This window comes from Ascoidea rubescens (genome assembly GCF_001661345.1).
Source record: "Ascoidea rubescens DSM 1968 unplaced genomic scaffold ASCRUscaffold_1, whole genome shotgun sequence".
NCBI classification, from domain to species: domain Eukaryota; kingdom Fungi; phylum Ascomycota; class Saccharomycetes; order Ascoideales; family Ascoideaceae; genus Ascoidea; species Ascoidea rubescens.
In genome coordinates this window covers 1,016,107-1,039,658 of record NW_017962913.1, presented here as the reverse complement: position 1 = coordinate 1,039,658, position 23,552 = coordinate 1,016,107, and the positions used below count along the sequence as shown (strand labels likewise).

Below are 23,552 nucleotides of genomic sequence, written 5' to 3'. Positions count from 1 at the left end.
TTAAAGAAACTATGGGTCAATTGAATTTTATTTTTGCTGTAAACCACTTTGATTCAATGTTATTATTTTGAATATGGAAACCCTGTTTTAATGTTTTCTAGAAGGAAATTGTAGAAGTAAAGGACATGGTGCAAATGGACTTTAAATAAAACATCAAGGTCTACTCAAATAATTTATAATTTTACTGGGCTACTAGTAGTATGTTTGGACAATAGAAAATCAAAGGGATTACAACTCATCGAATTTAATTCACAATAAAAATAAAAATAAAAATAAAAATATAAAGCACAATACTAGCATTCGTTGAGTTGGAAAAATACACTATTCAACAATAAAAAGTTAATTTAGATCAGATAGGTTAATATTAAAAAATATCGAATAATATAGTATAAATAATAGAATATTGTAAAATTCACAATGATCAGTATCACAATTGATTTAGAGCTAGGTTTTTCACATTTTTACATTCGCCGAAAATCATAATGGAAAGACAGCAGGTTTTTACCCAGAAAATAGTATATAATTTTTGTGCAAAGATTTCAACTACCATACGTTTGTGATATTAGACATAGATAATTGTAACTTAAAGAACTATCAATTAGAACCCTTCAAGTCTCAAAATTAGTTCAATTCTAAACTGCTCCCAGAGCACTCCAAGTAGTATTGCTTTCTTTGTCTCTTTCAGTAGATTTTGATTATCGCTGATTTGGTTGATATCTTGCGGCGCTCAAGGTTGGAGATATTCGTTAAAGATTTTGCCCGACGAACAAACATGCTGTCCTGGTAGAAAGGGGCTGCACCATGAATAACATGCATTGAGATTTATCCGGAGCTTAATTTCAGAGAAATCATTCAATGCGTTTTAAACACCTGATATCGTTTGCTCGAATTTCATAGGACAGAAACTATTTGAACAATAAGTCCAAGCCGCCAAATCTCTCCACAGGGTCTGTTGATGATAAAGTAATTTCACTATTTATTCAATATGGGAAGAGTTATTCAAAAAAAAGAATGAAATGTGGAATAAAAAACACTCAAAAGAAATAAAAACGAAGAGCTCCTTTTGTGATATAACAAAATTTAACCATGCTAAATAGAAAATAAGAATATTAAAATCAACACTATTTAATAACTTTCAAAAAATTTCTTTCTGCTTATTCTATGTTATGTTAATATTTCTTTTGGAGGATGTTAGAATTAGACAAAAAGAAAGTAGAATATTAGCATACAATAGTAATTGACTGTTTTCTAAAATCATAGATTAGTGATTAGTGAAGGGCAAATGATTTATTGCTCTTTCCATTGAAATTGTAATCGAGGTCGCCAAAATAAATTCCCACATTCCCTGATTTTTTAAAATATTTTCATCGTTATAAATGGTTAGCCAACCCAACTTATAATCATTTGGTTTATCATCTGGTGTGTTTCTTTGAAACATACCATCGCCTGGATTAAAATAAGTCTCAAACTTTTTTTTTTTCTCTTTCAAAAGTTTATCGTAATCAATTTTTTCAATCAACTTTGATTTTGGTAAAAATTTATTTGATACTTGGTCTGATAAACTTTTTGACATTTTATGAAAGGATTTTTTCCTAGACCTGATAGCTAAATTTTTTTTATTAGTATTATTAATATCAGCCATGCTACTATTATTACTGCTTACGGTTTCAGTATTTTCGGATTCTAATTCAGAATCGTATTCTTCGGAATCATAGTCATCAAAATGATGACTAGAATTTTTGTTATAATAAAAATCATTAATTGAGGAGTTTTTGTATCTTTTGAAATCAACAATTAATTTTTTTTTAAATTTCTTTTGATGAAGTCTGCAAAAGGCAAATATTCTTTTATCATCGTCACTAGTATTATTCATAAGTAAGTAAGTGTTGTATTTTCCAATTAACTTTTTTTTTTTCAACTTGGGTATAGAACCCATAATCCATGAATTTTTATAAGGATCACTTATTTGATAATTATTATTATAGAGTGAATATTTTATTGAAGACAGTGAGTTTATTGATTTTGATTTTGATAATATAGATAATAAATCAGGAGAATTAATATAGGAGTTTAAAGATAAATTGCTTGTTATAGTCTCCCAATAGATTGGGGTTTTACCTGCTTTGTAATCATCGTAATGAGAATTAAATTCCACATTATTATCGTTAATATAAGTTAGGTTTGAATAAGGTAGTAGCTTAATTTTATAAGTATAAGCGATTTTGCCAATATACAGATAAGAATACTTTTCAATAATTATGATAGGCAAATCAAAATTTTCAATTTCCATTAACAATTTATATTCAAATTTTTTATTCGAATCAATTTCATTATAGATATTATCATTATCATCATTTTTGTATAATATTTTAACAAAATAAGAAGGGGCAATCTTGCAGTATATATGATTTAAAGAAGGATTTGTAGTCAAATAGAAAGAGGTTAGATTTGAATTTCTTAAACTTTTTGATGCAGACGAAATCAAGATATGATATTTCCAAAAAGATTGAGAATTCTTTGAGTTATTTAAATAAATGGAGTTATTGTTTGAAAAATATGATGCAGAATTTCTTTTAGAGTTGGTTAATTGTAGCTTTAATTTCGATCTCTCAAAGTTTAAAGAAGATATATTTTGGTTCATAATTAAGTTATTATTTTCAATTATTAAAGCTTCATTATCATCAATGTTATCATTTAAGTTATCATTGTTATTGTTATTGTTATTGTTATTGTTATTGTTATTGTTATTGTTATTGTTATTGTTGTAGATTGGTGGCAGATTAGGATTCAAAGATTTAAACTCGTCAATTATTGAAAAGTCAAGTAACTTTTGATTCCAGTAAATATCGCTCTCGGGGTCATTTTCATTATAAATACCGCCACTATCCTCATCATTTGCAGAATCTAAACTCTGGAGGACGTCTTTTATAAATTTGTTATTCTTCTCTCCCATCTCAGTCTTTGTTGGAGATAAACTCACTTCATGCTTCACAGAATGGTTGTAAGTAATACTGCCAGTGTGTTTGTTGGAGGTATTAACAGAGAGATTAATTTCGCTGTTTAGAACAAGCCCATGTGAACCAGGATCAAGACCAGGATCAATGCCTCTGGTGTTGATGGATAGAACTGGGGGGTGTAGAGCTCTTCTCTGCTTGAACTTCCTTTCAAGATAGTTCATTGTGGACTGCTGTTTATGCTTCTGACACTATATTGGAAGGTGGGTTCTGTTTGTTTATGTTGACAGTTGGCTGTTGATTGTTTATGTTGGATGGGTGTGTCTCAACACTGCCATCTAATAGAAGCAGTGGAGGGCGAAGAGTAAACAGTAAACATAAACAGAGCCCAGCTTAAAGTATAGCTCAGCACCTAAAACAAACTCTACCAACCTCAACAAGATCTGCAATAAACAGAAAGCAGAAATGTGTTTCCTTTGCAAACTTTCCTCTTCGTTGATTATTATTTGTTTCCTTTTATGTAACGTTATTTCTAATCATGTCTTACAAAACCAGTTCAGAATCTAAATGCATTACTAAAATCAAAATGCTGTTTTGTTGTGAAAAAGTGAACTATGCAACCAAGAACAAGTAAATAACAACAAATAAATAGTGCAAATATATAAATAAAACAATTCAAATCAATAGAAATTATTATAAATCATTATATTTGTTTTTCATATTTGGCAATGACCAAAACAATCCATACTTTTTTTTAGTTTTCAAAATAATATAAATACGCCAGTTTTTCTTGCTCTTTTATAAAAACTAATGAAGCATTTTAAAAATTAGCAAACTAATTAGATATTATAATTTTTCACTAAATCTCTATCTAAATCACTGCCTAAACCATTAAATAACCCATTTCCTATATTATACCCAGTAAAGTACTTACCAAAACCATTTAATAAAAAAAAACTCTGAAAATGAATTACCCATATCCAAATCAATTACAACCTATATTCTTACCACAATATTTTTATAACCTAAATATAACTCAATATTCTGTTCAAGGTAGACAGTCTGGCCAATCTTCCAAAAGACTACTTTCTCCAACAACTAAATTGATACTTAAAACAAACGATATAAACAGCCACAATCAGTTTTTCATTACTGCTACTTTATTTGGTTATTATGACGATTTTCTTTATTCAAACCAAGATAATTTGATTGGTTCAAAAATTCTATTCGGTGTTAAAGAGAATAGTCTTCTTAATAATCTTAATAAAGTTGATTCTTATTGTTTTGAATTTAAAGATCTAGCAATAAGGAAAATTGGTAATTACAAAATTAAATATGATTTGTATAAATATAACATAGGCATTGGCTCTACTTTTATCAAATCCCTCTTTTCCAGCAAAATTACAATATATTCTACAAGATCTTTTTATAGCAATTCAAAAAAAAAAAGAGTGAATAATGATAATGATAATGTTAATGTTAATGTTAATGATAATGACAATGTTAATCTTAATCTTAATGTTAATGTTAATATAGGCAAAATGAACAATGACAATAATAATGAAAACCAGAATAACGAAAAAAATAGTAATATTGATAAAAAAAAAAAAAAAAAGTATAATAGCAATAATGACATTTATGGTACAGGTATAAATAATGACAATCATAGTAAAGATATAAACAGTGACAATTATAGTACAGATACAAATGATGAAAATTATAGTATAGGTAAAAACAATGTCCTAATTAATTTCCCATCATTTTGTAACTATCACCTAGATATAAAAGTCAAACCAAAATCTTTTAACATCAATCCAAGACTTTTAAACCTTGATTCAGCCGATATAACCCCTGATTTAAAGACTTTCAGTTTTTCAGGAGATTTTGAATTAGATGTTATTCCAAAGTTTTCTAACCATTAAAAAAACCAAAAAAACAACAACAAACTGCAAACTGCAAACCATTATTTTAAACAACATACTAAAACATTACCAAATAAGTTATTAAACAAGATAATAGAAAACATACAAATGCTTTACATAAACAATTAGTCCATAATATCCTAAGTCTCACATCTTCGTATTTTGTTTATCTTTTTTAACATTGTAGTAAAAACAATTAATATGAAATAATATAGATTAAAATGAAGATTCTAAAAAAGCAAAAAAGGAAAATTAATGGTGGAAAAATCAATGGCGGACAATAAAAGAGGATATAATGATCAAAATTCGAATGATAGTAGGAGGACAAATAAAACAACAAATCAGTAAAAAAACCTATATACTATTAAAAAAAAACTATAAAAGACAACATAAAAAGATATAAATATCAAAGTGTAATAATCTTTAAAAAAACAGGATTAAAACAGAAATACCAAATTATAATCACTATTGAAATAGGAAAAGACTTCAACTACTTTAAACAAAAAAAAAATAAAAAATAAGGTAAATTATTTTGTAGACTGCTTGATTTAAAAAATAGATTTTAATGTTTCATTATTTGAAACAATACCAGAATATTTTCCATCTAAAAATTTTAATAATTCAACAATTTTATCTCTCAAATCAGGAACCTGGAATTGTTTTAAGGATTCAATGTTTTGTTCCCTGCCCAATGTAGACTCGTTTTCTAACTTTTTAACTTCGGCTTCCTTTTTAAAAACGTTTGCAAAAATTTCAACAACGGTTGGAGTTTCTGCTAAAATGTATTCATTATTTTCTTGATATAATTTAAGAATTAATTCAAAAATTGGCTTGTTTTCTTCAAATGCTGTTGATAATGGTAAATGAGAAATTAAAACTGGCAAAACTTCACTTAATGGAATAATGGTTTCGTTTTTTAACATTAATCTGGCAACACAACCGCATGCATTGGCATAAAATCTTTTAATAATTTCTTGAGTTTCTTCATCATCGATGCTTTTATTTTCTTCTTTTTCTGTTTTAGTCAATAGCTTAGATAATGTAATTAAAACAGTTGGATAGGCTGACGAAAAATCTTCGTTAGAATTTTCAATGACAACACCAATACCAAATGCACTATTACTTTTTACATCTAATGATTTATCTTTTGTTAAGATTTCAATAAATATTTGTAGTAATTCTTTCGAAAATTCATTCGATGACTTAAGTCCAACAGAAATTTCAGCCAATGATCCAATAATCGAACTTCTTTTGATTTTGGATTTAGTATTCAATTGAGAAACAATTACATTTTTGAATGAGTGGAAAACTTTATTAAAGTCACCACCTAAAGCTGTTGATAATGAAACTAAAACATCCAAGGCTTCATCGTATAATGAAGCTTCCATTTCTGAAGTATCAGCATCTTCTGCTTCATCTTTATCATCGTCAACCTGACATGGGTGTTCTTCTTTTAAGATTTTCATTAATTCAACACATAACTGTTCTAATTCAGAGCTATTACCATTGTCCATGATTGAAATTGCACCAATATTTTTAATAGTTTCAGAAAAGTTATCTAAAATTGAATAAACAATTGAAATAGTGTATTCTGACTCCAATAATTCTAATGACTTTTCTCTTGCTAATTTGATGATTGATAAAATATCATTATTGACGTAAGATGAAGAGACAGCACCAACTGGGTATTTGATACCATCACCAGTTAAATTTCTGTAATTTTCATTGTTGGTGTTAACAGGATTTTCGTAGTGAACCTTGACCATTGCATTTACAATTTTCCATAATGAATTAATAGCAGGTTGAGTTATACCAAAAGAGTTATCGATTTGATCAATAAGAATGTTAATAGAAGGTTCAAGATATTTAACAAAATTAATACCAGTGGCAATAGCCAATTCAGCTAAAGCCATAGCTGCAATTTCCTTTTCCATAGTGATACCAGTGTGAATTTGAAATTTATCTTCAAGATCAGCTTCTTCAGAGTCATCATCGACGACTTTAAGAACATCTGAAACTGTGATTTCAGGATCATTTGGATCAAATTCATCCAATAACTCATCAGCATTGAATTCAGGTTGTTCTAGACATTTGAAGATTTCCGGAACTAATTTCTCTAAAAATGGAGTGAATTCCTTTTGATAAACTCTTGCCATATTTGAGATAAAAGCAAAACCAGATTCTCTTAATCTTGGAGCATCAGAATTCATTGAATTATAAGCAGAGTTAACTAAAGGTTCAGCAAATTTAGCAAAAGGTTTAGGACCAACAGCTCTTGCCATTGTAGAAATATTTTCAAAAGTTGAAGCTTTTAATTCAATTTCAACATCAGGTAAATCAGAATCTTTAGAATTTGAATTCGAAGAATGAATTAAAGGTTCCAAAAATTGTAAAGAGTTATTGAAAAATGGAATAAACGCTTTACCAGAAGCAAATGCAGTCGATCCAATTGCAGAGACAATAGCACACTTAAGAGAAGGAGAAGATGAATTTTGCAACATTTGAAATAATTTATTCATAAGTGGTTCCAAGTATAACAAAATAGCATCATGACTCATATATTCAATCAAACCATCTAAGGCATAAGTAGCGTTTTTATAGATCATGACGTTAGTAGCACTATCGATGATTTGAATAATTAAGGGTAATAAATCGGCATGGTGTTCAGTGATACCATCTTGTAATTCATTGGTTAATTCTGAAATTGTCTTTAAAGTAGCCAATTGAACAATTAATTCATGATCTTTTAAACCATTAATTAAATAAGGAATTAATTTTGGTAAATGGGTAAAAACATAATCGGGAGCACCACCAACAGTTAAACCGATTGATAAAATACCAGCTCTTCTTTCAAAAAAATTTGAAGAGCTTAAAAGAGCAGGTAAATGTTCAAATAAAGGCAAAATAACTTGGGATGGAGGTAGCTCAGTTGATAGTTCAGAAAGGATTCTTAAAGATAAAGAACTAGGAGAGTTTTCTTCATTTTCGTTTTCTTCATCTTCATTGTCTAATTCATCATCAATATCAATTGGCTCAGAAGCAATCTTAAGACAAGTTAAAACAAAAGTTGGACCTAATTTGTTTTGAGTAATTTTTGATCTTCTTAAAGAAATAACTCTTGAAAGAAAACTTAAGGCCATTAGTCTAATTTCATCGTCTAAGTTTGATTTATTTAAAGAGATTTCAAACATTAAATTTATTAACAATAATAAGTTTTCACCGATTAGTTTGTTATCTAAATAGATAAAATCGTTGAATGAATTAAAAACATCTTTCGAATTTAATACATCATTTGAATTAACAACATATTTTAATAAATCCACCATAGGATTGATTAAAAACTTAAAGTTATTAGCTAAGTTAGTATCAACGACCCCTTGATCATTTGATTCAATTAATGAAGCAATTAAAGATAAAGAAGATAAAGAGGTAATCTTAATGTCCAAAGAAGAATTGTTATTAGATAAGATTGAACCGAAAAGAGATAATAAATCAGACAAATGCTTTGAAACAATTGGATTGTCAGATTCTAACAAAGTATAAAGAATGTAAATAGCTGTATCATTACTTGAATTTGAGACTAAAGTATCCAATAATTCAGGCCAGTCACTAGTTAATAGTTCTATATCAGCTATAGTTGAAACAATTCTTGCTATGCTGTGATTTAATAACTTTTTTTCATTGTTATGTAAAGCAAATTCTAATATTGAAAATTTGATTTGGAATTTTAAATTGGAATCTAAAGAACCCCAGTGTTTTGAAAGAAGTTTTCTTGTTTCAATAGCTGCGATTGTTTTAATCGACTCATCAGTACTGTTTTGCAAAATATGAATTAATGCTGGCAAAGATTTAGAATCACCATAAAAATTTTTTTTCAAATTTGCAGTAGCATTCTTGATAACTTCGGTAGAAGGAAGTGTAGCGAGTTTGAGAGTTTCCTCTAAAGAGGAAAGATACTGTTGATCCATATTTAAAGGTTTTTTTTGACACCAGAGAAATTAAAGAAGAAAAATAAATCAACAAGAAATGATTAAAAACAAAGTGTTCCAGCTAAAAAAAAAGATTTGAAAAAAAATTCCAAATAAAAAAAATTCCAAATAAAAAAAAAATAAAGTTTGTCGGGTAACTGAAAAAAACCCATGAAACGCGTACAAAAAGATCTTGCATTTTATAATGCATTTTATAGCGCAATTTATACTACATTTTATAGTGCAATTTATAATGCATTTTATGACCAAGTTTCTAGTGAAATTTATGAAGCATGAAGTTAATACACTCTGGTGTTTCTATCAAAGCTGTTGGTTGAGTTCAACATCATTTTTACCTCGAAACTATTCTCTGAGAGCTCTTCAATGGCATTAAGTTTTCCACTGTTGATGACATTCACCTTGATGGAATTTTTGATTTCGCTGGAGTACAACTTCAACGTCTTCCCAACTGGCCCTCCTCTTTCAATTGTACTGGTTAATATTTTTTCAAATTTAATAGCAATTTCTTTCCAATAGTACTGCAACAATGTAATATTATTGATATCTAATTTCTTGATAACCATTTTCAAAACGCCGGTACCAATTGCACTGTTTTCAAGTTCATTGAGGCAAGTGCTCCAATAATTCTTTTTAATTTTCCTTAATTTTGCTTCATTATTGTTTTTTTCAGTTTCTTCTTTTTCATCAAAAAATGGATACTCAGTCTTTTCCAATATTTTGCTAATTTTGAACAAAAATAATCCATTTTCACTGATTTCCACCATTAAACTATTAAAATTTCGCGGAGATGTAAGAATTCTTGATAGTTTATTAATTGACAAATTAATTAAACTATTAATATAATTTTTAAGCTTATTGACTAAGTGATTTTCATCGATTATAATAAATGATATAAATAATATTTTAATGTTATCAAGTTCTTTTTTAGCAGTAATGTCATTATTATAATTATTATCACCATTATAATTATTATCACCATTATTGTTGCTTTTGATATTGGTATTATCATGATTGACAATAATAAAATTGAATTTCTGATTCAAAAACCTGAGTATTTTTTGAATTTTAATATCACCTAAGATAATTTTATAATCTCTAATTATTTTTAAACTCATTAATGATTCGTTGTCATTTAAATGTTTATTCAAAAAATAGTAATTCCTAATCACTTTATTCAAATATGCACCACTGTTATTACTGCTGCCACTGTCATAGTCCAGAATTTCGTTGTTTATCCCATTGTTCAACTCCTCAAATAAATAGATAAAATATTGAAACTTCCTTAATAGATTGCTCGTCGAATATAGATTCTTGATTGAATTGTTCAATTTTTTGAACTCGTTAAAAGGCTGCAAAATATTCTTTTCAATTGTATTGAAATTCGAGTTGATCTGCTTGATCGAGGGCAAAATGATCTCCAAAATCAACTTTTTTATATCGTTCTCTTTATTCATCTCATTCAATATTTCCTCATACTTACTGTTCCCGATTTCCCTCATTTCCTTGTTGACCTCAATCAAATCAAACTCCAACTTCTTTATGGGATTGGTGATATCCAATTCCATCCCACTACTATCACCAGCACTGCCATCAATGTCGTAGCTGTAGCTGTGGTCAATGTCATTCATAGATATCAACAACCTGTTGGCAAACTCCACTGCCGAAAACCCTCTGGAGGAGTACTCCTCCAATTCCTTCAATTCGTTCTCCTCGCCAGCACTCATTTCATCCAACTGCTATCATGATCTGCTAGCTGCTCTTGAATCGCACTCTTCTTTCCACGATACTCCACTGTAGTGAAATTTAAACTTCCAACACCCACGCTTTATCCACCTTTGCGGATCAGCTTTAGCTTTTCAACATAGAGGAATACAGAAAAGAAAGTAAATATAATCAATAGGGATTGAACATCAACCAGATCGGATTACAACTACTGTTGTAACTATAGCTGTAATTATAACTACAACCGCTGCACACGATGCCCTGGGGCTTTTAGGCTTTAGACTTGCAAATGATTTTATTCTATGGTTTGTTGTGGTAATTATAGAAATATTGCACTACTAAGCTAATTCCATAGGTCTAGCACAATATAATAATATTTTGATTGATTGATTGATCGTTTTTTTTTTGTGATGTATAACATCCAGCAGTTGAATACAGATATTTTTCACTCTCTGAATCCCAATACAATTGAAGGTGATGTTATAACTGATTTAGACACTCAGTTTGATGACCAGCTTATCAATGGCTATCTCTCTTCTTTTAATCAGTCCAGTAATAATTTTGATAATAACTCTTTGTTTTCCAACGATTTTCTAATCACATTCAAGAAATTTGTCAATGAATCCTTGAAATTAAGAAAAAAGTATTTATTAATCTCAAAACAATTAGACTATTTGAACCCTCATAACGTCACAGTTTCAAATTCAATAAATAACAATATAAAAAATTGGATTATCTATCCTAAACCTTTGTCCAAATACTGGCATTATCAAGACGAATTTGGCTCTTCGAATGATGACCATGGCTATACAGGTAACGATTTTAATTTAAATCATTTTATTCAATTTTTCAATGATAATTTTTGCGGTCTAATTAAAATTAAAAATGACATTTTCACTAGCCAAATTCATGACAGGTTTTTGGGCTTGTTTGATGAAAACATCTTGAAAGATTTTAGCAAATATATAGGCAATAATTCATTTCAAGTTATTCCATTTAATCAATTTAAAAGCGATTTGAATTATTTACAATCTATAACCAAAATCAATCTTTTCAACTCTTTTAGCAAACTTCGATTAAATTATTTACAAAAAAAATTTGAATTATATCAATTAATCAATGAAAATTCAGAACTCTTAAATTTGAAAAAAATTCCCCATAGAGATTTTTACAATGTTAGAAAAATCGATAATTTTCGAAAATTACGATATTCGATTAATAAGAAACATTTAATTGAATTTATTAAACAGAAATTATTCGCAGAACCCAACAGAATTGTTTTAATTCAAAATAATGTATCATTGAAACTAATTGATATAATTAATATAAAAGATATCAACAATATCGATAATGAAATTTATTATTATCAAAATAATAACTATATAAAAATGGTTTTTTTGAGTTATGAATATGCTCCCCTAAATGGTGAATATTTTAAAGAAATTATTAAAAAGGATATAATTGAATTGGAAAAGGATAAGTATACTTTAGTTGAATATTCAATTAAACTTAAAAATAAGAAAAACCAATGGTTTAAATTATCCAATTTTTTAGTTGATAACAAATTGATTAGTCATAATATTAGGTATATAATTGAATTTAATGTTTATTCAATGAATGATTTGTTTAATTTTTTCAAGACTATAATTAAAGTTTCCTTAATTCCTTCAATGAATTATAAATTGACGTTTTTACTATTGAAGGTCTCATCTTTTAGTATTAATTGTTGTTCAAATGATGATTTACAGAACGAGTATTTTTATTACTGTATTTGGTATAATTTAATGGTTTTAAATAGTATTAGGTTAAAAAATAATTTAAATTTATTTAATTTAAGAAACAATGTTGTTAATTCTGAGAATAATCAGGATAACAAGTTACTTTTGGTTAATTATTTGGTGAGTAAAGAGTTTCTTGTTAATTATTATTCTTCAAATCATAACCATATTTATAATTATAAAAGTATTAAAATTAATAATGATAATGGTAATGGTAATGGTGGTGGTAATAATTTTTTTGAAAATGATAATGGGTTAAATTTAGAATTGTATGATTATAATATTTCTAGTAATAGCGATATGAGTAATAATAATAATAATAATAATAATAATAATAATAATAATAATTTTATGGAATATTTAATTTATTTGAAGCAAATAAATTTAATTTTGTTGCCAAGTTATTATCTTGGAAATGAAGGTAACAACAAATTTTTAGAGTTGTTTAAAAAAGGGTATAAAGTATCGATTTGTTCACATAAACCATTATTACGAAATCTAACTAGTTATTCATATTTGATAGAGAATTATTCGATATTGGGATCAGTATATAAGTTAAATTCGGCTGATTTATGTGAATTATCGAGAAATTCAGTTTTGAATTCGAATTATGATGGATACTTTAAGAAACATTGGGTTGGGATAGAGTATATTAATAGCTTAAAACATGACGAAGAGCAAATTAAGATTGGGAAAGATGAGATTGATAATTATAATGAGTATGATGGGAACATCCGATATATAGAATCAGATTGTGGGGTTTTAAGGTGCAATGTTCCAATTATTAGATTGGAGTATCGAAGGAATACGTTGTTGTTGGAATATGAATTATTGAATAATTTGTATCGGTCATTTATTTAGGATGATTGTGTCCAAGTAGGGTTCATAGTATATAAAATTAATTATTGTTTGTCAGATAAGAAAGCGACACCTGGTAATTCTTTACCTTCTAATAATTCTAGAGAAGCACCACCACCAGTAGAAATATGGGATAGTTTGTCAGCACCGCCGAATTTTTTAGCAACAGTAGCAGTGTCACCACCACCAACAATGACGGTATTACCAGCTTCAACAGATTTGATTGTAGCGGCTAACATTTTTTTGGTACCTTCAGCGAAGGAGTCGAATTCAAAGACACCTGGAGGGCCATTCCAGACAATAGTTTTGGCTTCAGCAATAGCGTCTTCGAATAGTTTGTTTGATTTTGAACCGACATCAAGACCCATGTAACCTTGTGGGATACCATCTTCTTGAGCTGCGTAACCTGGGGTGGCATCCTTCGAGAAGGAATCAGCAGTGACAAAGTCTACAGGCAAGACTATTTTGACGTTGTTTTTCTTAGCTTTTTTGATTAAATCAGGAACAGTCTTTGAACCATCTTCATCGAAAAGAGAGTTACCGATAGACATGCCGTCAAGGACTTTCTTGAAAGTAAAGGCCATACCACCACCGACTATAAGGATATTGACCTTATCTAACAAGTTATCGATTAATTGAATTTTATCGGAGACTTTAGCACCACCAAGGATGGCCAAAAATGGTCTTTCTGGGTCTTCCAAGGCCTTTGCAAAGAAAGTTAATTCCTTTGACATTAAAAAACCAGCAGCTCTTTGAGAACAGTCGAAACCAACCATTGATGAATGAGCTCTGTGAGCAGTACCAAAGGCATCGTTGATGTAAACATCGGCTAATGAAGACAATTGTTTTCTAAAGAGAGCAACAGCCTCTTTGTCAGCTTTGACTTTTTTACCATCAATCTTTTGGGAGCCTTCTTCTTCAGCGTGAAATCTTAAGTTTTCCAATAAGATGATAGAGCCAGGTTCAGCAGAGTTGACTTGTTGAGTGACTTGTTCACCAACAGAGTCATTTAAAAAGGTGATTTTTGTTGATAACAAAGATTCCAATTCAGTTGCAACTGGAGCCAAAGAGAATTTATCAACTCTTGAACCATTTGGTCTGCCTAAATGAGAAGCTAAGACGATGACCTTTGGCTTTTGATCCAAGACGTATTTAATTGTTGGCAAAGCAGCAACGATTCTTTGGTTGTTGGTTATAGTTTTGCCATCTAATGGGACATTGAAATCAACTCTGATAAAGACCCTTTTGTCAGCAAGATCCAAGTCTTTGACGGATAACTTGTTGGAGAGAGACATGGTTGTAGAGGGTATAGAGGGTGCAGAGGGAGATGAGTAGTAATCAGAAAGAAATTAAGCTGGAGAAGAAAACCACTTAATTGATCGTGAAGAGAAAAGAAAAAGAGGTAGAAAGGGCAATTGAAAGAAGAGGCAGACAAGAAGGATATATAAAGGAATCCCAAGGACAAATTGGGGAGAATTGAATAGAAATGAAGAGAATTGAAGAGAATTGAAGACGACTGAAGAGAATAGAATATAATCGCACTTTGTTGGGGACATCACCAGGCAGGTCCTTTGCAGTTGTTCTCTGGCCGGTTATCGAACCGCGGGGTGGACCCGTTGCGTAGTCCACGCACGCACAGGAGTGGCACTAGTCGCACCGCACTCTGGTTCGAGCAGCAGCACTGCTCGCACGGGCAGCTGTTGCTGTGCACGGAAATCAGCTCCTCGCACGCCCGGGGACAGCCCGCCAGCCAATCGCAGCCCGCCGATTCGCACGCTCCGCAATCAGCTGATTCTGCACCCGCCACCTGACAAGCGCGTGACTACAGAGTCCACACAACTGGCGACACACGTGTAAAGCTGTTCCAGCCCTGTGGTCTCAGATCCATGTTACCCGCTCTCGGAAGCGGAGATCCCGCCCGGCGTGCCTGCCGAAACAAGGTTTGCTATGTTGGATATGAAGCACCAGCGACAGATTTGCAGCAGAACTTCCACCCAGCCCTCACATCGCTCTTTTGTTGTATATTTGTTCTCGCCAACTGAGCTGTCATTGAGATACTCTTTTTGTGCTGGTTGGTTATTTCTGCTTAACCACTGCCTGCTAGTCTATTCATTGATCACTTCGCTATTCACAATGGATCGCCAACTGGCTTCTAATCCATTGCTTACTGTATGTTCTGGCTATCCTGTGTTTGATCCACCAATCCTTCTTTTTTCAATCATTAACTGTTTACTAACTTCTGTCCTCAATTACCTTTCTCTATCTGTCTGTCTAGATCAATGCTTCCTATGTCGCTATCGCCCATGCTGTCTTTGCCTATTCCTCCTTCATAGTCGCCCTTATCATTGGCTGCCTGTTGCATTACCAAAAAATCGTATCTAATGCCTGGTATCATTATCCTCAAGAATGGTTTCCCAGTGTTTCTGCTACAATTGGTGACAGATACCCCGAGAGAGCTATATTCCAGCTTTCAATTGCCCTCACTGCTGGTCCGAGATTCTTATTGATTCTCCTAAATTACTTGAAATTGTACAACAAGAACAGGCCCTTTTTAACCAATTTGTCCGCTATATCTGCTATAGTAAGAACAGTCACTTGTGGTGGTTGGGTTTATATCACTTCAACTGATGACATGGATTCCCATGATTTCTTTATGATTTCCTACATCGTCCTATCTTTACCCTATGAAATTTCAATCATAAAATTGACTCCAAAACCATCAAAATTAAGAAACTTACGATTACTAGTTTCGTCCTCTTTCTTCTTAGCTCTTGTTCCTCTTATTTACCTCTACATCCAACACAAAGTTCATCGAGTTCCTGGCGCTTACTCTTATTATGCTTATTTTGAATGGCTATTAATCTTCCTTGATGTCTCTTTTGATTCCTTATCAATTATAGATTTCAACGATCTACAAATCTCTTTATTTCCTCATCCAATCAACTCAATTACTCACAATAAATACCAAAAATCTTCATACATTGACCAATTAATTGAAAATGATACTATTTATAACAAATCCATCCCCAATCAACCTCCATTTTCAACCTCAATTAACCCATCCGATTCAATTGATTCACCTGATTCAACTCCAATCAAAATCAATCCTCAATCTTGCTCTATCAAATCTTGCATTTCAAATTCCATCTCTAACCCTCTATCTTATTTTAACCTCCTAATAAACATCATCAACTCTTTTATATTTTGGTCCATATTAACATGTCTATTACCTATGATTTGGTTCTTCCCCCTATGGCACATGGGTATCTCTGGCTTCGAACTATGTATCTTATGTGTCTTGGCTCCTATTTTCTTGATTATTCCCCCAATAACAAGATTCTTGGCCAACTACTCATTTATAACTAGACTCCTATCTTCCTTAATCGGTATTGGTTCATTCGTCGTTAAAAGACCGAGATATAAACTTTTAACTTGCTCAATTGGTGTCGCTTTCTCTGCAATCTCTTTAGCTAATGAAATTTGGTTTATTGGTAATATTTCTTCCACAAACTTTGATTCTTTTAAAAAGATTGAAAATCAAAATGATCTTTCTGATGGAAAACAAAAAAAAAATCAAAATCAAAATAATATCACCAATATCAGTAATACATATTACAAAAAAAATTTACTAAAATACTACTCCACAACTTTCACAATCGGCTTGATCTTATCCTCAATAGCAAAATACTCTTATTATTCAAACAACCCCGTTTGGCCCATTATGAACCAAAAAATCGGTGGTTGGAATAAAACCGCTTTAATAGTTGCTTCTTTAGCCTCTTTATTCACTCCAAACTATAAAGCTTTATACAAAAATTTAATTTCAAAGTCTCCAATTGTTCCTAAACCAAAGACCTCCTTAGCTCAAGGAAATGAGTCTCTACTTCTTTCTTCCTTTGGTTTTGGTGGTCTAATCTTCATGTTACACGGTTTATTATCTGATTCTGGTACCATAATAACTTGGGTTTGGGAAGGTTATCCAATTAAAGGTCCAACTCCTGTTCCATATGGTGCCTTAACTTTATCCCTAATGATTTACGGTACTTATTTTGGTTTAACTTCTTCATTTAAATTAAACTCTTGGAAGCTTTATTCCATTTCATCCATCGGTTTTTTGACTCTATATCTATTTAAAGGCTTGTTAGGTTATCTCGGTGGTTTAGTTTACACCTTTTATCTTTGCGCAATTACCCCAACTATTTTCAATAATGTTTTTAAATTTAATCCTAGTCTTGTTTTCTTTTTATCCTTTTTTTGGGACGTCCTATTAATGCTAGGAAGTGTTTGGACTGTTGCCTATGCTTTCGTTCCTGGTGGCCCATTGTTAAGAGAAAGAACAGATATAATTTTTGGTTCTGCTCATCTTTTCATCGGTTTAGGCGTCTTGGCTTCCCGTTTATCTTCCTCGAAAAATCAAGTCAAGGGTCTTATAACTAACCTTCAAATAAGAGTTTTATCAGCAAAAATATTTAATAAATTCAAATTGATCCTTTTTATTCTCACTTCTATTTCATTTCTAATTTCTTTTATTAGATTTCCATTCAATAAACCGGTACCATGGAACGCTGATACAAAAACTTTTACAACTGGTATTTGGACTGTTCATTTTGGTTTGGATAATGATTTGTGGGCTTCAGAAGATAGAATGAGAGACTTACTAAAAGATGCTCAAATTGATATAATGGGTATGTTAGAAACTGATACTCAAAGAATCATCATGGGTAATCGTGATTTAACTCAAAAAATCGCCGAAGATTTAGGTTATTATACAGATTTCGGTCCAGGTCCAAACAAACATACTTGGGGATGTCTATTGCTTTCCAAATTCCCTATCATTAATTCAACTCATCATCTTTTACCAAGTCCAGTGGGTGAAATCGCTCCTGCAATCCATGCTACTTTAGACATCTATGGTGAATATGTTGATGTTGTGGTTTTCCATAGTGGTCAAGAAGAAGATGTTGAAGACAGAAGATTGCAAGCTTTAGGCGTAAGAGATATAATGGGCTCAAGTAATAGACCAATGGTCCTTCTCAGTTATCTTGTCACAAAACCTAAAAAAGGAAACTATAATAAATATGTTTCTAGAAGATCTGGCATGCATGATATTGATCCTAGTGATTGGGATAGATGGTGTCAATATATCCTATTCAAAAAACTTAAAAGAATAGCCTATGCTAGAATTAGTAGAAGTACAATCACAGATACCGAAATTCAAATTGGCAAATTTATGTTACCACCAAAAGACCTTGAAAATGAGAATGAGTTGTATAGTAATCATAGAATAGATAAAAGCGAAGTTCCAGAAAACTTGAGATTCCCTTCAGTATTCAATGGAGATGGAGTTAGAGGTCACAGATACCATGTTTTCAACGAGCCTCGTTACTTTGATTAATTTATGAATTGATTTATCATAGTGTTACATATTTTTTTATTTCTTTTCTTTATTTCTCCTTATCAGAATTTTTGCATTATAATCATTTCTTAATACAATTTAATACAATTTAATACAATTTAATATATTATTAAACTGTTTCTCTTGAACTTTAGACCTAGACCTCGTCTTAAAATGCGTGTCACACAAAACGGGTAACAAAGCGTGAGAAGTTGCGTCTCATTTTGCAGCTCGAACGCCAGCCAATAAAATCCCGTTATTTTTTTATTAGTAAAAGATAATGTCATTTGAAAGAAATACCTTCATTAACAACAAAATCATTAAAAACGTCTTCAAAGGTAGTTAGATTTTAATAAATTTTAATATTCAATATGGTTTATGGTAAGGAGCATTGTTTTTGAGCATTTTCTTTCACATTCTTTAATACTAATATATCACTCTTGTAGAACATCACCCTCGTCCAAAATTAGTTTCATTCGATGAAATCGACTATAATGATTTAACTCAATTAAGAGAGGCTCAATATTCCATGATTAGAGAGCAATGGATCAGGGTAGCTGCTTTCAAAAATATAAGAAAAGCCTTGGAAAAATGCTACAGAGTGAGTGGTGTCAACCACTATGAAGATTGCAGAGATTTAGCAGAAAGATATTTGCAAATGTTACCAAATCATAATGTTGGTGGTTATTTGGGTTATCAAAAGAACGATCCAACTAAATAAGAAACTTGATATATTTGTGCTTGCAACGCCCTTTTTTTTACTTATTTAACCATCAATTTATTTTGAAATTTCTTAAAGTTATTCAATTTGTCTTTATTCTTCTGTAATAATCATTCAAAGAAAAATACAATTTAGTTTGTCTGAGTTATAAAGAAAAAATAAATGCAAACAAAGATTCACGGTTTAGATTCCACTCTCTATTGTGTTTTTAATAATGTTTTTTTTTTTTTTCAAAACTACTATATAATATTCCTATAATTGAAATTTTATTATTCGTTCAATTAATATTCATATATAAGGTAATAAATATAAAATAATCAAGTACTATTGACCTCTATCATCGATCTTTTTAATCCACTATAATCAATTTTTTCAATACGATACTTGATATTTGTTCCATCTCTTATCTTTCCTTCCAAGTAATTAATAAAATCAGCCACACTTCCACCAACACCAAAATATATATCTTTTGCTGCAACTAACGCTAAATTATTTTGATTTCCACAATTTTGTAATTCAATAATAACCTCGCTTATGATGGGCAACATTGTAGGTGAGTAAATTGTTTCTGAAGAAATAAGTAATGTTTTATTGTCAGTGACATCAGGTTTGGTTTTGACGCCATTGATTATGTCAATATAATCTCTACACCATGATCCACTTACTAGGTGCAATGTTATGTTATTACTTTTCAAGTTGGCATAAAATGTATCAAGTAAGTTCTGTGATAAAAATATTTCATTTGCTTGTAGCTCTCTTTCTTGGTCTCTATTTTCTTGTAAAGATTTCAAAATGTCAACAGATAATGTTGATGCCCAACTTAAAATCAAATTGGGGACTGTAACTAATCTTAAAACAGAATAATTATAATCTGACAATATTAGGTCTAACTTTTTTTGAGCTGGTTTATCATTCATGGAAATTTTATCTTCAATTATTTTTTTCAATAAGAAACAAGAAGGCAAAGCAGTTCCACAGCCTATTTCAACAATTTTGTCATATTCATTGATGTTTGCAAAACTTGATAGTTTGTCAACTACGTCAAAAGCACATTCCCAACTTTTCAACCCTCCTTCATAGATGTTTGTTTTCAAGTCTTCATTAGTGTCTCCTAATAATATCTGGAATTCGTCATTATCATTCCCGATATTATCTTCAGTCATCAATTGATGTTTGACATCAAATAGTTCTCTTCGATAAACTATGTTGTTTTGAATTGTAGTTGAAGTAGTAAATGAAATAGTCAAATTTGCTAATGATCTAAGAATCTCTTCTAGGCTTTCCAATTTAGGTTGGTGATTACTTGGGACTTGAAAATTATCTAATGGACAAACTGAATCCAATTGTTTTGATTCGATATTTTTGTTTTTCAATGTTTCATCGTCGCTGAAATCATCTTCAGTAAAACCGAATGTAAATCCCATGTTCTTTCAAGGAAATATAAAACTTATACTGTTTTTAAAACTACACTTCGATAACAACTAATATCAGAAAAAGGAAGAGATTGAATTCAATTGTATGTAAAATTTCTTCTATAAAATAAATTTGACAAGATGTAAGAATATGTACTACCCATGTTCACGGGTCTATTTTGAGAAACATTTTATTAGCGATTATATCAAATGTTTGAAATTTGTTTATGAAAAGCAAGAAACCTATTTTATTAAAAGAATCTTCAATGTGTTCGAAAAATTCAATTTTTTCAGGCTTTTCATAATCTGTTGTTATTATTTCTTCATTTTTAATCAATAAACTATCGTTATTTTCTACTTTTATATATATTTCATAATACTTGGAGAAAACATACTCCATAGCTTAATTGCAATCTTCAAAATACTCATTATCAAATCAACAGTAATTAGTTTTCTATTTAGATGTTTCTGAAATCAAAATTGAGCACCCTCTATTCTATTACCTAAATAGGTGTTGTTTTCTTGCAAGAGTTGGTAGCAAAACATCAAAAAAAATTCATTAAATATATTGCCTATATTATTTTATGGTCTTTTACAAAAACTGCATAGACTATTGTTAGTGAATATACCTATCATGAAATACTCTCACAGTATGAGAAGTTCATATAATATTTATTATGTCTTGTTCGTAATACTTACTCTAACTCACATCTAAGAGATAAGTATATGGAGGTAGATAAGAACGATAAGATGATACAAATAAGTTTAGACTGGCTTATTTCCTGATATTTAATTGATAAAAATACCATATATTAATGATGTAGGAATGAGCTCTAGCGACAACAATTTGAATTAACAAAACTGTTGTAAGCTGTAAGGAATTACTTATTGAAAGAAGAAAAAGAAGAAAAAGAAGAAAAAGAAGAAAAAGAAGGAAGAGTTACAACTGTTCAGCAACAAGAAAGCACGTGCCGGAAAATACCTGCATTATTTCACAGAACTCTGCATATTTTCTTATCAGTGGACTTTCAAATATAATCAACGTCAATTTAATAATGATTTAATCTAATATGCTGAAACTTTCTGTGTTTCTGGGTATTAATTTGACATAATATTCTCTGGGCTCAATTGCAATAGAACTTGGAACTGCATTTAGTTTTATTGGATCTGTTTCCATTAGCATTGAAGGGTCGTCTGGTGCTCTCATTTGAAAAATGATCAAAAATCTGATTAATAATACATATAATTCTTTGGTAGCTAAATGTGAACCCACACAAGCTCTTGCTCCAGCACCAAATGAAAAATGATCAGTTCCATTAATAATAATTTTTCCGGATTCATCAAGCCATCTTTCTGGAATAAATTCATCTGGGTTTTCAAAATGTTCAGGATCATGGTTAGCACTATAAGCATTCATGAAGAAAATGGTGCCTTGAGGAATAAAAGCACCTTTATAAAAAATTGATTTTGTAGTTGCTCTTGGTAAACACAAAGGAAGAACTGTAAAATATCTCAATGTTTCTCGCACAATAGCAGTTATATAATCAACTTTAAATGATTCATATGGAGCGTTATCCCAAGCAGTTTGCAAGTCGCCATAGCATTCGATTATTTTATCAACAGCCTTTGATTGAATATCATAACCATAGGAAGGTTGAGATAAATGACCTAGGCAATGATTGAAGTTTAGAGGGGTGTTATCTAAGCCAGCGGATACCATTGTTAGACAAATGCTGTTTAATTCATCGCTGGATATATTAAAATAATCTGTGCTTTTTAAGACATTGGAGACGATACAATCAATGCAGTTGTCTTGGTCATTTTCAATTCTTTTTTTGGCATCTTCCATGAATTGATTCATATAAACATCTCTTCTCTTTCTAAAATCATTTGCTTTGTTATTTAAATTTAAAGAAAAATATCTTAAAATCGGCAAATAATCTTGCAAATTGGAAGTATGAGATCTTAACCTTCCAATATTATTTTCAACATAAGTAATTTCATCAAATAAATTCCAGTTTTTTTCACTTTTTTCATCAAGGTTAATAAAAAAGCCATATGTTTTGTATAAGCTGATTCTCAATGCAAAACCCTGAACAGCTTTTAAAACATTGATATCATTGTTTTTTTGGGTTTTTGTATCACTGAGATCTCTCATAATTCGACTAACTAAATAAAGAGATTCACAATCCATTAAATTGCAGGTTTCAGGATCATCAACATTTTTTTTGTTCAATGAGGTAGCAACTATTTTCTTTTTTCGTTTATAAGATTCGCCAAAGGGTGTTGTGCCAATAGTGAAACCCTTTGAAGAAGAAACAACTTTATGAAAGGTGTATAAGACGGGTCTTGAATTATTAGAAGTTCTAGTTTCAAGCCACAACCTTTTCACAGAATCAAAAGAGTTGGCAACAACAATATTTTCGCTACCTAGTTTAATTTGGTAAACATCACCATATTTCTTTGCCCAGTTTGAGTAAGTGACAGTTGGATTGTATAAAACTTGATGCAAATTACCAACAATTGGAAGGCCAGGGACTTGAGGTAAATTTTGAATTGGAGTAGAAGGACCAACACCAAAAAAATAGTTTATTACAATATAAACCAAAAACACAATTGAAACAATTATGACCAAAATTTTTGAAAAAGAGAGAGGATTTTCAGTAATATTTTGAAGCAATATTAATGTCAATTTTAAAAAAAAGTCATCAGAAGTTTCATCAACCATCTTCAGTTAGCATAACCAAAAAAAAAAGATGTTTATTTTATTTTTTTATCCTTTTATTCTTTTATTTTGTTTT

General features: G+C 30.5%; 9 protein-coding genes across 9 annotated transcripts; 3 read left to right on the top strand and 6 right to left on the bottom strand.

Moving 5' to 3' along the window:
• Positions 1 to 1,261: 1,261 nt before the first annotated feature.
• On the bottom strand, positions 1,262 to 3,178 carry ASCRUDRAFT_67737 (uncharacterized protein; the record flags this gene model as incomplete). The annotated part of the gene is made up of 1 exon (XM_020191424.1): positions 1,262 to 3,178. One exon carries the CDS (start codon positions 3,176 to 3,178, stop codon positions 1,262 to 1,264), a length of 1,917 nt encoding a protein of 638 aa, XP_020049963.1.
• Positions 3,179 to 3,618: 440 nt separating this feature from the next.
• On the top strand, positions 3,619 to 5,150 carry ASCRUDRAFT_97889 (uncharacterized protein). Its single transcript, XM_020195248.1, has one exon. It carries the CDS (start codon positions 3,920 to 3,922, stop codon positions 4,874 to 4,876), a length of 957 nt encoding a protein of 318 aa, XP_020049962.1. The 5' UTR covers positions 3,619 to 3,919; the 3' UTR covers positions 4,877 to 5,150.
• Positions 5,151 to 5,424: 274 nt separating this feature from the next.
• Positions 5,425 to 8,844, bottom strand: KAP123 (karyopherin KAP123; the record flags this gene model as incomplete). Its single annotated transcript, XM_020191173.1, has 1 exon — positions 5,425 to 8,844. One exon carries the CDS (start codon positions 8,842 to 8,844, stop codon positions 5,425 to 5,427), a length of 3,420 nt encoding a protein of 1,139 aa, XP_020049961.1.
• A 219-nt stretch (positions 8,845 to 9,063) lies between these two features.
• COG5 (Golgi transport complex subunit COG5) lies at positions 9,064 to 10,589 on the bottom strand (the record flags this gene model as incomplete). Its single annotated transcript, XM_020194846.1, has 1 exon — positions 9,064 to 10,589. One exon carries the CDS (start codon positions 10,587 to 10,589, stop codon positions 9,144 to 9,146), a length of 1,446 nt encoding a protein of 481 aa, XP_020049960.1. The 3' UTR covers positions 9,064 to 9,143.
• Positions 10,590 to 10,997: 408 nt separating this feature from the next.
• Positions 10,998 to 13,226, top strand: ASCRUDRAFT_5606 (uncharacterized protein; the record flags this gene model as incomplete). Its single annotated transcript, XM_020191172.1, has 1 exon — positions 10,998 to 13,226. The coding sequence occupies one exon, from the start codon at positions 10,998 to 11,000 to the stop codon at positions 13,224 to 13,226; it is 2,229 nt and encodes a 742-aa protein (XP_020049959.1).
• A 41-nt stretch (positions 13,227 to 13,267) lies between these two features.
• Positions 13,268 to 14,518, bottom strand: PGK1 (phosphoglycerate kinase; the record flags this gene model as incomplete). The annotated part of the gene is made up of 1 exon (XM_020190072.1): positions 13,268 to 14,518. The coding sequence occupies one exon, from the start codon at positions 14,516 to 14,518 to the stop codon at positions 13,268 to 13,270; it is 1,251 nt and encodes a 416-aa protein (XP_020049958.1).
• A 698-nt stretch (positions 14,519 to 15,216) lies between these two features.
• Positions 15,217 to 19,725, top strand: CWH43 (Cwh43p). The gene is made up of 3 exons (XM_020188749.1): positions 15,217 to 15,392; positions 15,499 to 18,604; positions 19,065 to 19,725. The coding sequence occupies exons 1-3, from the start codon at positions 15,357 to 15,359 to the stop codon at positions 19,337 to 19,339; spliced, it is 3,417 nt and encodes a 1,138-aa protein (XP_020049957.1). The 5' UTR covers positions 15,217 to 15,356; the 3' UTR covers positions 19,340 to 19,725.
• On the bottom strand, positions 19,657 to 20,763 carry HPM1 (protein-histidine N-methyltransferase; the record flags this gene model as incomplete). Its single annotated transcript, XM_020190235.1, has 1 exon — positions 19,657 to 20,763. The coding sequence occupies one exon, from the start codon at positions 20,761 to 20,763 to the stop codon at positions 19,657 to 19,659; it is 1,107 nt and encodes a 368-aa protein (XP_020049956.1).
• A 1,078-nt stretch (positions 20,764 to 21,841) lies between these two features.
• On the bottom strand, positions 21,842 to 23,386 carry ASCRUDRAFT_26293 (cytochrome P450; the record flags this gene model as incomplete). Its single annotated transcript, XM_020189946.1, has 1 exon — positions 21,842 to 23,386. A coding segment is annotated over one exon (1,545 nt), but the record flags the coding sequence as incomplete, so codon positions are not given.
• Between the last annotated feature and the right edge of the window lie 166 nt (positions 23,387 to 23,552).